This window comes from Oncorhynchus mykiss, chromosome 17 (genome assembly GCF_013265735.2).
Source record: "Oncorhynchus mykiss isolate Arlee chromosome 17, USDA_OmykA_1.1, whole genome shotgun sequence".
NCBI classification, from domain to species: domain Eukaryota; kingdom Metazoa; phylum Chordata; class Actinopteri; order Salmoniformes; family Salmonidae; genus Oncorhynchus; species Oncorhynchus mykiss.
This window is the reverse complement of record NC_048581.1, coordinates 57,829,231-57,843,022: the sequence shown is the minus strand read 5'-3', so window position 1 is coordinate 57,843,022 and position 13,792 is coordinate 57,829,231. Positions and strand designations below refer to the sequence as shown.

General features: G+C 42.3%; 1 protein-coding gene across 1 annotated transcript; it reads left to right on the top strand.

Moving 5' to 3' along the window:
* Positions 1-1,198: 1,198 nt before the first annotated feature.
* LOC110494198 (25-hydroxyvitamin D-1 alpha hydroxylase, mitochondrial) lies at positions 1,199-8,272 on the top strand. Its single transcript, XM_021569034.2, has 9 exons — positions 1,199-1,616; positions 3,637-3,827; positions 4,675-4,871; positions 5,219-5,419; positions 6,092-6,255; positions 6,556-6,722; positions 6,883-6,964; positions 7,121-7,318; positions 7,508-8,272. Exons 1-9 carry the CDS (start codon positions 1,389-1,391, stop codon positions 7,625-7,627), a joined length of 1,548 nt encoding a protein of 515 aa, XP_021424709.2. The 5' UTR covers positions 1,199-1,388; the 3' UTR covers positions 7,628-8,272.
* Positions 8,273-13,792: the final 5,520 nt, after the last annotated feature.

Genomic DNA, 13,792 nt, shown 5'->3' with positions numbered 1-13,792 from the left:
CGCAATGGCGGAGGCGAGCCCCAACAGGAAAACCCCGAGTCAGCAAGTAGCCTAATCCACGTAGTCTATTGCATTACATTCTCAGTAGACCCTTTATGAGCAAATAATTCGCAGTTTTAGCGAATCCTTGAATTCAGACGCCAATAATTGGATAAACATATTGCTCGACACCTACAGGACTGGGAAATGCATTCTAAAATGTCAGGATCAATCATTTTATAAAATGTGTCATGGGTTTTTATAGAGTCACTGAAATACAATACATTAACCCCATTGAAACAAAGCATATCCCTTATAGAATACCCGAATATTCGGCCTGACATATGATTTTGATATTGCATGTTTGTTTCATACTCATGCAAGTGTAGAATTACTTATCCACACCAAATAAACATAATAAAATAGGAGTAGAATACATTGAAATGGTAAACTACACCCGCTGCAACCTGGTCTCAGAGAATGTTGTATCATTCTGTACATACATTTGAGAAAAAGCCCCATTTAGTAAGAAGTTACGTTTAATATGGTATGTATTAATTTGTGGATGTCCATCATCCATTTCATATGATTTGTAACGAATTACAGCAGCTACTCTTCTTGAGGTCCACACAATGTTACAAATTTTCTAAATGTACAATATGTTACGAAATCCAATTTGTTGTGGCTAATGTTAAGGTTAGGAGTTAGGTTAAAGTGTTAAGGTTAGGGTACGGGTTAGCTAAGAGGGTTAAGGTTAGGGTTAGCTAACATGCTAAGTAGTTGCAAAATTGCTCAAAAGTAGTAAGTAGCTGAAAAGTTGCTCAAATGCTAAGGTTGTCCATGATGAGTTTCAAACATACAACCCTTGGGTTGATAGACATTCACGTTATACGCCCACCTGTAACCTTCTGTCTTGTGTAACCATACCAAACATAATATAGCATACTAATTTGATTGTCCCGGAATCACGTTTACTATGTTACTTCTAGTGTATGAGACCAGGCTGTATTTATGGCAACACGTCTTATTATGCATTATCTGTTTGTTATTAATTTCCTCCTAATGGCCTAGCCCGAAAGTAGTTTCTAGGCAGCCTCCATTGGTGTCTGAGAAAAATACAGATAATAATATGATTTACCTTCCATGTGTGCGCTACTTTGGGTTAGTCTGACTTCTGCGATCTGGACACACCTTCCAAATAGTCCACGCCTACTGCGTCCAAAACCTTAACACTGGGTGGGGTCGACGCCAGGATTCGCTTTAATTGGCCCCCAATGAGAAACTTAACAACTCTATGTCGCGCAGGTCCCAGTCCGACATGGGTCGAGCGATATAAATAGTGTCTTGGTGCCTTGGTGCAAGATGAGCACCGATACCCGATAGACTTGCATGTGTTTCCCTACCAGTACATGAATATAGCAAAAAGGATGCTGCAGCAAGCCCTCAAAGTGTCTGGTCGCAGTATGACCCCGCTGATCAAGTGGATGGAGAATTGGGCTGAGAGCTCAGTTGGCCGGAAGAAGATAGAGGCGGCGCACAGGTTGAAAACTCTGGAGGAAATGCCGGGACCCACCGTCGCCAAATTTGTATGGGACCTCTTCGCCAAACGGGGACTGTCCCGCCTCCACGAGCTGCAGGTAAATTATTTTGATGACTTGTTCATTTTTTAATTTAAATTCACGACTTTCTTTCTATTAAAGCAAGACAGGCGCGTGAATGTATGCGATTAGTGTTTCATAATGTCTGATAAACAGCAATACCGTAAGGAATGTTTCATTGGCAGATTTAACTGGTCAGCACACATTGTCTTGTAATAGATAGGTAATGGCATTGCTGTTGGGTGTGGTATGGTCTTGTAGGGCAGACACTCTGTCACAGCCTCTCCTTACTTGTAGGCTACTGTATAACTTAACCACCAGTGTGTAATGTAAGTGCCCAGCAATTAAAAAGCAATGAGAGGGCCAACATAAGCTATACTGTGATGACCTAAATGCACCAGACATGCAGTTGCATATGCATAGACAATGTTAGATAAATGGTATACATACATCAGTTATTTTACACTGATAGGGCATTGAGCAGGAAAGTGCCGTAGGCCACTAGGGCACTTTTCTGTGCTTTGGGAAATACCTGCTGCCTCATAGGTGTAGATGGGGAGCACATGGAGCAAAGCACAAAGCTTTCTATCACAGAGCTTTGAAAGTATTTCTACAGATTTTGTCCATACACTACATCAAGCAGATTTAAAATAAAATGAAATTTAATTTAAAACATGGGCCAAATACAACAGGTTTAGAGCTTAGTGAAATGCTTACTTACAGGCCCTTAACCAACATGGCAGTTTTAAGAAAAATATGTGTTAAGGAAAAAATGAATTAGTAAAAAATAAAAATAAATAAAAATAATTAAAGAGCAGCAGTAAAATAACAATAGCAAGGCTATATACAGGGGGTACCGGTACAGAGTAAATGTGCGGAGGCACCAGTTAGTCGAGGTAATTGAGGTAATATGTACATGTAGGTAGAGTTAAAGTGACTATGCATAGATAATAAACAGAGAGTAACAGCAGCAGTGTAAAAGGGGGGGCAATGCAAATAGTCTGGGTAACCATTTGATTAGCTGTTCAGGATTCTTATGGCTTGGGGGTAGAAGCTGTTAAGAAGCCTTTTGGACCGAGACTTTGCGCTCCGGTACCGCTTGCGGTGCGGTAGAGAACAGTCTATGACTAGGGTGGCTGGAGTCTTTTTTTTAGGGGTCTTCCTCTGACACCACCTGGTATAGAGGTCCTGGATGGCAGGAAGCTTGGCCCCAGTGTAGTACTGGGCCGTACGCACTACCCTCTGTAGTGCCTTGCGGGCGAAGGCCCGAGCAGTTTCCATACCAGGCAGTGATGCAACCAGCCAGGATGCTCTCGATGGTGCAGCTGTAGAACTTTTTGAGGATCTGAGGACCCATGCCAAATCTTTTCAGTCAATCTTTTTCGTGCCCTCTCCACGACTGTCTTGGTGTGTTTGGACCATGATAGTTTGTTGGTGATGTGGACACCAAGGAACCTGAAGCTCCTGCTCCACACTTAATGATGGTGTTGGAGTCGTGCCTGGCCATGCGTTCATGTGTGAACAGGGAGTACAAGAGGGGACTGAGCACACGCACCCCTGAGGGGCCCCCGTGTTGATGATCAGTGTGACAGATGTGTTGATGCCACCTGGGGGGCGGCCCATCAGGAAGTCCAGGATTCAGTTGCAGAGGGAGGTGTAGTAGTCTGTAATAGTTTGCGAGCCCTGCCACATCCGACAAGCATCGGAGCTGGTGTAGTACGATTCAATCTTTATCCTGTATTGACTCTTTGCCTGTTTGATGGTTTGTTGGAGGGCCAAGCGGGATTCCTTATATGCTTCCGGGTTAGAGTCCCACTCCTTGAAAGTGGCAGCTCTACCCTTTAGCTCAGTGTGGATGTTGCATGTAATCCATAGCTTCTGGTTGGGGTATGTATGTACAGTCATGTACGTACAGTCATAGAACTGTAGCTAGGTCTGCTCACAACATGTTGATGCTACATCCATAGAAATAGATTATTTCTAATTCTATGGATGGTTCAATCTCCAGTGAATCATGCCATCTATATGCGTTGTGTACTAATGTGTTGTCTTCTCCCAGATTGAGGGTGTGAAGCGCTATGGGCCGATGTGGAAGGCCAGCTTCGGCCCTATCCTGACGGTGCACGTGGCAGAGCCAGCCCTGATTGAGCAAGTTCTGAGGCAGGAGGGCAAGACCCCCATCCGCTCTGACCTCTCCTCCTGGAAGGACTACAGGAAACAACGAGGTCATGGCTACGGACTGCTCACAGCGTGGGTACCATCACTCTCCTCCTCTGCTGTCTCCCCTCCCATGCTTGTCATGCTAATCTGAGCTGTTCTGACATCAGGTTCATGTGCTGTTGACAGGAAGCAGGAAAGATTAACAGAGATGAAACAAAGACTTAAAGGGATACTTCAGGATTTTGGCAATGAAGCCCTTTATCTACTTCCCTAGAGTCTGATGAACTCGTGGATACCATGTCTCTGTGTGCAGTTTGAAGGAAGTTGCTAACTGGCATTAGCACAATTGCTAACTAGCGTTTAGGGCAATCTATGGTATCGACTTCCAGTCATTGTGCTAACACTAGTTAGCATTGGCTAGCGAAACTACCTCTAACTTCCTTCATACTGGATGCAGAGACATATAAATGGTATCCATGAGTTTGCCAAAATCCTGAAGTATCCCTTTAAGACAAAGGACTAATTGGTCTAGAAGCCAGACAGACACAGACAGGGACTCAGGAAAGAGACAGATGTCAGCCTATGATCTATTATTACCTATGGGTTATAACATAATGAGCAGGAATATGAAAATGCTCACAGTTCAATTACAGTTCAATCAAGTAGCCTACAGTTACAGTTGGCTCAGCCTGTATAAAACATGTAAACTATTGGATGTTTCCTGTGCAAACTCATTGATGACATTATTTTCTGTTTACCTTACTTAGGGTTGAAAATCGCTGGGAACTTTAAATAAATTCCCTGGTTTTCCAAAAAACCTGGTTGGAGGATTCGGATTTCCTGCTTATTCCCTCCTTATTACAGGAATTTTCGGGAAAGCCATGGAATTTATTGAAAGTTCTAGGAATTTTGCAACGCTAACCTTAACTCTCTTCAGTGAAGGGGAGGAGTGGCAGGCGGTGCGGACTCTCCTGGGGAAGCACATTCTACATCCAAAGGCGGTGGAGGCCTACGACACCACTCTAAATGCCGTTGTTGATGACCTCATTGTTAAGCTCCGCCGCAGCAGGCACCAGAACCCCTGCGGTCTCGTCCCGAACATCAGCAGTGAGTTCTACCTCTTCGGCCTTGAAGGTAAGACCTATTTGCACTCAACCTGTTCTCTTTGTTTTTATTTGTACTTTTACACGGTGGCATATGAGTTCAGCATCCGAGGTCAGGTGTGAGGTTATCTGAGATCAGTCCTGTAATAAGACACAAGATCAGGAAGCAACTTTATTGTATCAATGTCAATTAGCATTGTGGGCTTCTAGTTTTGTCTATTACCACCACTTACTTGTGTATGGTAGAATAGGGTATTCTGACAAGTCTATAATAGGCTTGATTGGATCTGTATTACAGAGGGAAAACAAACAAAGCCCTTCCGGAAAGCCCTTCAAACCCTTCTCACCCTTGACCTGTGCCTGTCTTCCTCTCTGCAGGGATCTCCTCAGTCTTGTTCGAGTCCAAGATTGGTTGCCTAGACCCTGTGGTTCCCACGGAGACAGAGTGTTTCATCCAGTCCATTAACACCATGTTTGTCATGACACTCCTCACCATGGCTATGCCCGCCTGGTTACACAAGCTGTTCCCCATGCCCTGGGACACTTTCTGCCAATGCTGGGACTACATTTTCCAATTCGGTGAGCTGCCATCTTTGATAGCCTCATACTATTGTTACATATGGTGTATTTATTCCTTGTGTTATTATCATTCTATTATATATATATATATTCCCCTCTGCATTGTTGTGAAGGGCCCATAAGTAAGCATGTCACTGTTAGTCTACAACTGTTGCTTACGAAGCATGTGACAAATAAAATTGCTCCACCTGGGTTTAATTCTGTCAACTTTTTAGTACATGTCACCTTTTACATTAGATCTATTTAACTTCACTGACCTACTTATAATTATTAGATGCCCCCAGTGGTTAGTTTCCCTCTACGCATCGATTTCTAGTAACTTGCTATAAATCGTTCCCATTCAGTAGGACCCATAGTGTGTGTGGCTGCCTTCCATTCATCACATGTAATCCCTGTAGTAAGCTTTCCCGGAGGTCTATTTTTTATTTTCCAAGCTATACAGATTCCCTTAGTTGGACTAGAGCTCCTTCAGATCTGGGTTCAAAAACTATTTGAAATACTTCAGCTGGAATTGATTGATGATTGGTGCTTTGGAACCAATGCAAGCCCCGCCCATCTGGCATTCGTTAGGCTAAAGCAAACGCTGAAAGTATTTAAAATATTTAAAAGAGTATTTGAACCCAGATCTGAGATTTTTTACTCTGATCTGACTCCTGATCTCTCTCCTTGCAGCTAAAGGTCACATTGACCAGCGTCTGAAGGAGGAAGCGGAGAAGGTGGCACGGGGAGAGGAGGTGGAGGGGCGATATCTGACCTACTTCCTGACCCGCACAGGGCTGCCCATGAAGACGGTGTACAGCAACGTCACGGAGATGCTTCTGGCTGGGGTGGACACGGTGAAGAGGAACTCTCATGTCTTCTTCCTCTTGCATCTCTCCCTCCTCATTGTCTTCTCTGTCCTAATCGCTCCATCTTTGAGCCTGCTCTTTACTATTAGTTTATAAAATATCCAATAGTCATACATCTCCATTTCCTCTCACTCCTAGTCAAAAGTATACTATATCATTGAGTAAATCACAGCATACTACCTCTTCTTAAGCTGTAAGGAGCTCACTATTCTCTCCATCCACTGCTAGTGACCTTATGGTTAATGATCCTTCTGGCGTACTGACCTGTTGTGTCCTGTGTGTGTTCAGATCTCCAGCACCATGTCCTGGTCCCTGTACGAACTATCTCGGCACCCCGAGGTGCAGGCCTCGCTGAGGGAGGAGGTACTGGCAGTGATGGGGGGTCGGAAGGTGCCTGGGGCTGTTGACGTGGCTCGCATGCCCCTCATGAAGGCTGTGGTGAAGGAGGTGCTCAGGTAAGTGCTCATAGCTCCTCATTATGTAATTAAGGGGAGCTCATTTCCTCCACTACCAATTTGAATTAACTATGTACCCCTGATTCAATCAACTATAACCAATCGATCAATCATTAGACTGATCAGTCACACTGACATTGTTATGTTTTGGCTTCTCCAGACTTTATCCTGTTATTGCGGCCAATGCCAGGGTCATCGCTGACAAAGACATCCAGGTTGGAGGCTACCTCCTCCCCAAAAACGTAAGTGTTGACTTGATGTTGAGTGCTTCTTTGTCCAAATTTTTTGAACAATCTGATGTGATATTAAGGTGGGAAGAAGGCAAACATATGTAATGGAAGGATTTTACCAATTTTTTTTAACTGATTCCTACCAATTCACAATTCTATCTTATCCAGACTCTGATCACCCTCTGCCACTTCGCCACATCCCGGAATGCAGCATTTTTCCCAAACCCGGATACATTCCAGCCCCATCGCTGGCTGAACAGGTACAAAGGCCACCACCCTTACGCCTCAGTGCCCTTCGGCGTGGGCAAACGCAGCTGCATCGGCCGCCGCATCGCAGAGCTGGAGGTCTACCTGGCACTGGCACGAGTGAGTAGATCTTTGGTCACTTTTACAGCTAGGCTTTGGCAGTGAGGTTCTCTGTAAATGACATATCATTTCCATAGCGTTTTGAGTCCCAGTTCATTTTCATCCTCATAGTGGACTTCCATTCTTCCAAGTACTGTACATGTGAGGGGCGCCCTCTCATTTTCTCAACCCCTCTCCTGGTCCCCTCAGATTCTGATGCAGTTTGATGTGAAGCCCGATCCAGAAGGCAGTGGTGCAGCAGTCAAACCCATGACCCGGACACTGCTGGTGCCAGAGAGCGAGATCAACCTGCAGTTCATCGAGAGATGAGCCAATGACATGCTGAACACTAGCTAAGTGCATTTGACATTGACTGACAATCCCAGTCTCTCAGAGTGAGACAAATGGGAGCACTGGGGGAGAAAGAGGGCCCAACTGAAGCTGAAACCCTGCAGGCCTCAACCCACAGACCAGGCCCTCAGACCCTCAGAACTCAAGCCCAGATGGTTTGGGCATAGTACTTTAATGACAAGTGATTTTCCATCTCAATACCAGGTTGATTACCCTTGCACCACTTAAACTTTGTGCTTTATTCAATAATGCTCATGAGTGCAATATCACTTATACTTACTTGTGGTTTAGATTGTAGCCAATGATATTACCAGTGGAATCTCTGATATCTACATTATGTTCCTCTCACCTAACTAGACATGAATTGCAATTTTACTGATTTTATTAAATCAAGTTGCAAGTATGCATCTTGATCATAGCATGTAATGGTCAGTCCACCAAAACCAGAATCACCCCTTTAGGCAGTCTTCAAGATTAATTTATTATAGGCCTATTTGTGTACAGTACCAGTAAAACATTTGGACACACCTACTCATTCAAGAGTATTTTTGTAAAAAAAAAATGTTTTACTATTTTCTACATTGTAGAATAATAGTGAAGACATCAACACTATGAAATAACACATATGGAATCATGTAGTAGCCAAAAAAGTGTTAATCAAATGTTATATTTGAGATTCTTCAAAGTAGCCACCCTTTGCCTTGACAACAGCTTTGCACACTCTTGGCATTCTCTGAACCAGTTCATGAGGTAGTCACCTGGAATGCATTTCAATTAACAGGTGTTAATTTGTGGAATGTATTTTAATGCGTTTGATCCAATCAGTTGGGTTGTGACAAGGTAGGGTTGATATACAGAAGATTTGGTAATCTATTTGGTAAAATACCAAGTCCATACTATGGCAAGAACAGCTCAAATAAGCAAAGAGAAACGACATTCCATCATTACTTTAAGACATGAAGGTCAGTCAATCCGGAAAATGTCAAGAACTTTGAAAGTTTCTCGAAGTGCAGTCAATGATGAAACTGGCTCTCATGAGGATCGCCACAGGAAAGGAAGACCCAGAGTTACCTCTGCTGCAGATAATATGTTCATTAGAGTTACCAGCTTCAGAAATTGCAGCCCAAATAAATGCTTCACAGAGTTCCAGTAGCAGACACATCTCAACATCAACTGTTCAGAGGAGACTGTGTGAATCAGGCCTTCATGGACGAATTGCTACAAAGAAACCACTTCTAAAGGATACCAATAAGAAGAAGAGACTTGCTTGGGCCAAGAAACACGAGCAGTGGACATTAGACCGGTGTAAATCTGTCCTTTGGTCTGAACAGTCCAAATTTGAGCTTTTGGTTCCAACCGCTGTGTCTTCGTGAGACGCAGAATAGGTGAACGAATAATCTCGGCGTGTGTGTTTCCCACCGTGAAGCATGGAGGAGGTGGTGATATGGTGTGAGGGTGCTTTGATGGTGACACTGTCAGTGATTTATTTAGAATTCAAGGAACACTTAACCAGCATGGCTACCACAGCATTCTGCAGCGATACGCCATCCCATCTGGTTTGCGCCATCCCATCTTAGTGGGACGATCACTTGTTTTTCAACAGGACAATGACCTAACACACCTCCAGGCTGTGTAAGGGATATTTGACCAAGAAGGAGAGTGATGGAGTGCTTCATCAGATGACCTGGCCTCCACAATCACCCGACCTCAACCCAATTGAGATGGTTTGGGATGAGGTGGACCGCAGAGTGAAGGAAAGGCAGCCAACAAGTGCTCAGCATATGTGGGAACTTCTTCAAGACTATTGGCAAAGCATTCAAGGTGAAGCTGATTGAGAGAATGTCAAGAGTGTGCAAAGCTGTCATCAAGGCAAAAAGGTGGCTACTTTGAAGAATCTCAAATATAAAATATATTTTTGGTTTTTGGTTACTACATGATTCCATGTGTGTAATTTCATTGTTTTTATGTCTTCACTATTATTCTACAATTTAGAAAATAGTACAAAAATAAAGAAAAACCCTTGAATGGAGTAGGTGTGTCCAAACTTTTGACTGGTACTGTATTATACTAGAAAATGCAACTTATGTTTACAGCTGTGTTGGTAATGCTGTTCATAACCAGTTCTAACTCATTCCTTAGCTTAGACAAACAGAAAGCAACTTATTCCTCTCTAATTTAAATCATAGATTGGCAGAGGCCAAGCCAAGCCAAACTTAAGTTGCATTTATTAATGTTTACGCATTGCTGATGAAGATGCTATAAAATGCTTATAAATATGCCGTGTACTGCCTTTAGAAGAGTGTTATTGAATTATTATTAGTTTGGACAAAACTGTGATGTTTCTATCAGAATGGTGCTCATATGGTGCTTATATAGTGCTCATTAGAGTCTTAGTGAAAAATGGCAGCTGGTGGGACTAACATGGTGCTTCCTATCCTCCCACCTGGGTTACTCTGTTTACAAACACTTTTGTCTTTTTAAAAGTCTTCTTATCTTATATGAAGTCATACTCAGTTGTACAAAACTATGTATCCTCTGTGAGTTGTCTGTATCACTTACGTCAAAAAAATAATTTGTGTGTTAGCCTTTTTCTACATCTAGAACCTGACGTGACTTGTATGATGTGGTGCTTCAAAATGCTTTTTTCTCTGTTGGCATAACACATTATAAAAAGGTTAAAAAACAATTTTGTAATTGTTCGCCATTAAAAGAATGTCATACATGTATGCATGGTCTTCTGTTTTCCTAGAAATGTGAAAGTCACGCTAGCTTGGGGCATATTTTCCTGTCAGGCATTCTGGTTGTAGCTTGTCTGTGGTTCAAACTGATGGGATAATATTTAGACATGAAGGCAGGTGATTCTGGGAATGCCGCTGCTGGGTATCGCTCTTCCTGTGAGACGTGTCTGTGGGGACATTCATTGTGCTACCTCCTGTACATTAGTGCTAAGTTTGCAGGTCAACAGTATGCATCACATAACCACTCTACCCCCACATACATTCTACAAAACCCTCATCCTCCTATCTAATCTTTGGCTGCCCTGTGGATGACTGATGAGTGTGAGGGTTTTTTACAAAACCCCTGACTGTCCAAAAAGACCCCAATCACACAGGAACAAAGGTTGACTGACAGGAATCAACCCTCTAGATTAGAAGTTATGTTAAAGGGTACACTGCAGTAAGAGGTCTACTCAAGTAATGTGTTCTTGTGATGGGTATGCATCTCTTTCTGAGTAAAATACCAAACACACTTTACCTGCAATTAAACTTGTTCTGGTTATGAACAGAACAATGCATTACCAACACAGCTGTAAACATATGGTGCATTTTCATGTATTATACATGAATAGGCCTATAATTAATATTGAAGACTGCCTAAAGGGGTGGTTGTGGTTTTGGTGGATTGAAATACCAGAACAAAAACATCTATAGCCAGTGGCTGTTGGTCTATTGGAGGTAATAGTTCAATAATATAAATTCAGTCAGAGCTGAAATGTTTCCAAAATGGTTAATGATTCATAGGCTCTTTTTTTTCTCTTCTTTTCCCCCTCTGCCTGGCAGAGGCAGCAGCAGAGGTGGGGGCCTTAGGTGTCTGTGCTGGACTTTAACAGGTGACTGACTGACTGTAAGCAGTGTGTCTGTGCCTGTAGGTGGCTATACTGACTCAGAGGTATAGTTTGTATATTGTCTGTTGTCTGGTAAAACGACAACACATAGCAGGGTGTGTTGAAGGGGATGTGGAGGTGGGGTACATCAGTGGTATATGATTGTATAGGTGGAAAGTTAATAGCAAAAGCTGAAATAGGTAGCACAAACGATAGATTTTGATGATTGATTTAGCTTTTTCAGAGTTGCCCAATTCATTAGTGTGATTGTCCATCCTCATTTTTTGAATAAAGTTCTATCAAATAAATAGTCCTTTGTGAATCTGCTGGTAAAATCAAAGATGGTTAAGTATGAAGATATGTAGAAACTGCTTCGCGATATCACGGCAACCTTGGCTAGCTCATGCCTAGAAACACATCTTCAGGTCTAAAGGTCATCTCGCGCCGAACTTCACATGTGCAGGCCATCTAATCAAAGGCATCCCTTTGATGTAAAGTTGTTTTTGATGATAATGTCAACGTATCAGTTTTGTCACGTCCACGCAGTTGGACTAATAACATGTTCAGCTACTTAAGACTGGGTCAAATCTAGGTTGTGCCTTTAGATTTTGAGAAAATGAACAACTAAGGAAGAATTTTTTATTTCTTTCATTGACTTCTCAAACCCCAAACTCTGGTCTACCGAGTCTCCTTCGCAAGCATTCCTGGAAGTTTCACGATGTTGGCCTCTGAGTTTAGAACCTCTGTGGTAAACCATTAAATTATATTTATATGGGTAAAACCAGAGATATTAGGAGTATCTCTGGGAAAAAAAATTGTGTTTTGACTAAACCACCAGTCATCATTAATTGCACATATCCTATGAGTTCACATAGCTACTCAAACCACATAGCATGTATTTCTATCACAGAGAATCACATTGAAATAAAGTGCAAACATTTTGGGGCCAACCACTTATGTAAACAGAGAGGAAGCGGTGAATCGAGAGGTATTACTGGGCCAAAAATCTATTGTCTCCAGGAGGTGGCGTTTTTTCCAAAGTGTCAAATTTGGTCAACAAACTCGCTTGGGTCCGCATGCGCCATTGCGTGCATGCTGATTTTGTCCACCCACACCAGACGCAATCAGGGAACGCAGGTTGAAATATCAAAACGAACTCTGAACCAACTATATTAATTTGGGGACAGACTGAAAAGCAATAAACATTTCTGGCAATTTAGCTAATTTGTCCTGGGATATAAACACTGGGTTGCTATTTTACCTGAAATGCACAAGATCCTCTAATCCGACAAGTAATTCACAGATAAAAGGGTAAACTGAGTTAGTTTCTCGTAATCGCTCCTCCTTCAGGCTTCTTCTTCTTCGGACTTGATATGGAGGTTGGCAAACAACTTTAAGGTGCATTAACACTACCAACTTGACTGTGGACCTTAGTTCATCTTTCAATCACCCACATGGGTATATGCTCCTAAAATCCAATGAGGTGATGGGAGAGATGGGACTTGCAGCGCATCAAGCGTCACAAATAGAACCAAGTTCTACTTTAGCGCCTGGCTATGCAAACGCACACTGACACGCGCGAGCAGTGTGGGTGCAAAAACAAATGTATACATACATGTTATTTAATCATTGAACCCACACTGCTCACGAGCGTCTGCGAACTTGGTTCTATTTGTGGCGCTTGACACACTGCAAGTTCCGCCGCTCCCATCTCCTCATTGGTTTTTAGGAGCATATACCCACATGGGTGATTGAGACAAACTGACGTCCACACTCCAGTCCAGTTGGTAGTGCACCTTAAAGTTGATGCCAACCGCCATATAAAGTCCAAAGAAGAAGAATGTTTAATGCTTTTTGACCTGTCACCAAATTAATATGGTTGGTTCAGAGTTTGTTTTGATATTTCAACCTGCGTGTCCTGATCGCGTCTGGTGTGGGTGGACAAAATCAAAATGCGCGCGATGGCGTGTGCGGTCTGGTCACCATGTTAGGTTGTCACGAGTGCTATAACATTTTCCTTCTTTAGAAGTAGCTAGGCAGGCTAACGTTAGTTAGCAAATTAATTTGCTAGCTATCATAGATTAGGCGTATATTAATAATTATATAGTTAATATAAGTAGACATACAATCATAATTGACTGTAGCACATATAAAGCAACGACAAGCTACCGGTGGCTGAAAACGGATAAACGAGTGACGAATTTCCGGGCAAGGGCAGTCCATTTAAAAATCATTCCTTCCTCCCTAGTCTCTTTTTTTTTATATATATATATTTTTTATTAACAATAAATCAATATATAAAGCACATGAGGGAACATAAGCATACATAGATTACAAACAATGGACAATCGAGCTAGAGGGTACAATATCACATTACAATTACACAAGGACCTTAAGGGACATACTGTACATATACTTACAATTCTAACAGCTTTTTTGTTAGTAGAGCATTTAACCGTCTTAAAATACAATTCAATTTATTTTTGTAGGGTACAAAAATGTGGTTTTCTGTTTGTAAATTTACATTTGTGTATATGAAA

Coding starts and splice junctions, on each gene's coding strand:
- LOC110494198 (XM_021569034.2), top strand. CDS start 1,389: ATGAATATAGCAAAAAGGATGCTGCAGCAAGCCCTCAAAGTGTCTGGT. Junction 1,617..3,636: donor CCCGCCTCCACGAGCTGCAG/GTAAATTATTTT, acceptor GTCTTCTCCCAG/ATTGAGGGTGTGAAGCGCTA. Junction 6,723..6,882: donor GTGGTGAAGGAGGTGCTCAG/GTAAGTGCTCAT, acceptor TGGCTTCTCCAG/ACTTTATCCTGTTATTGCGG.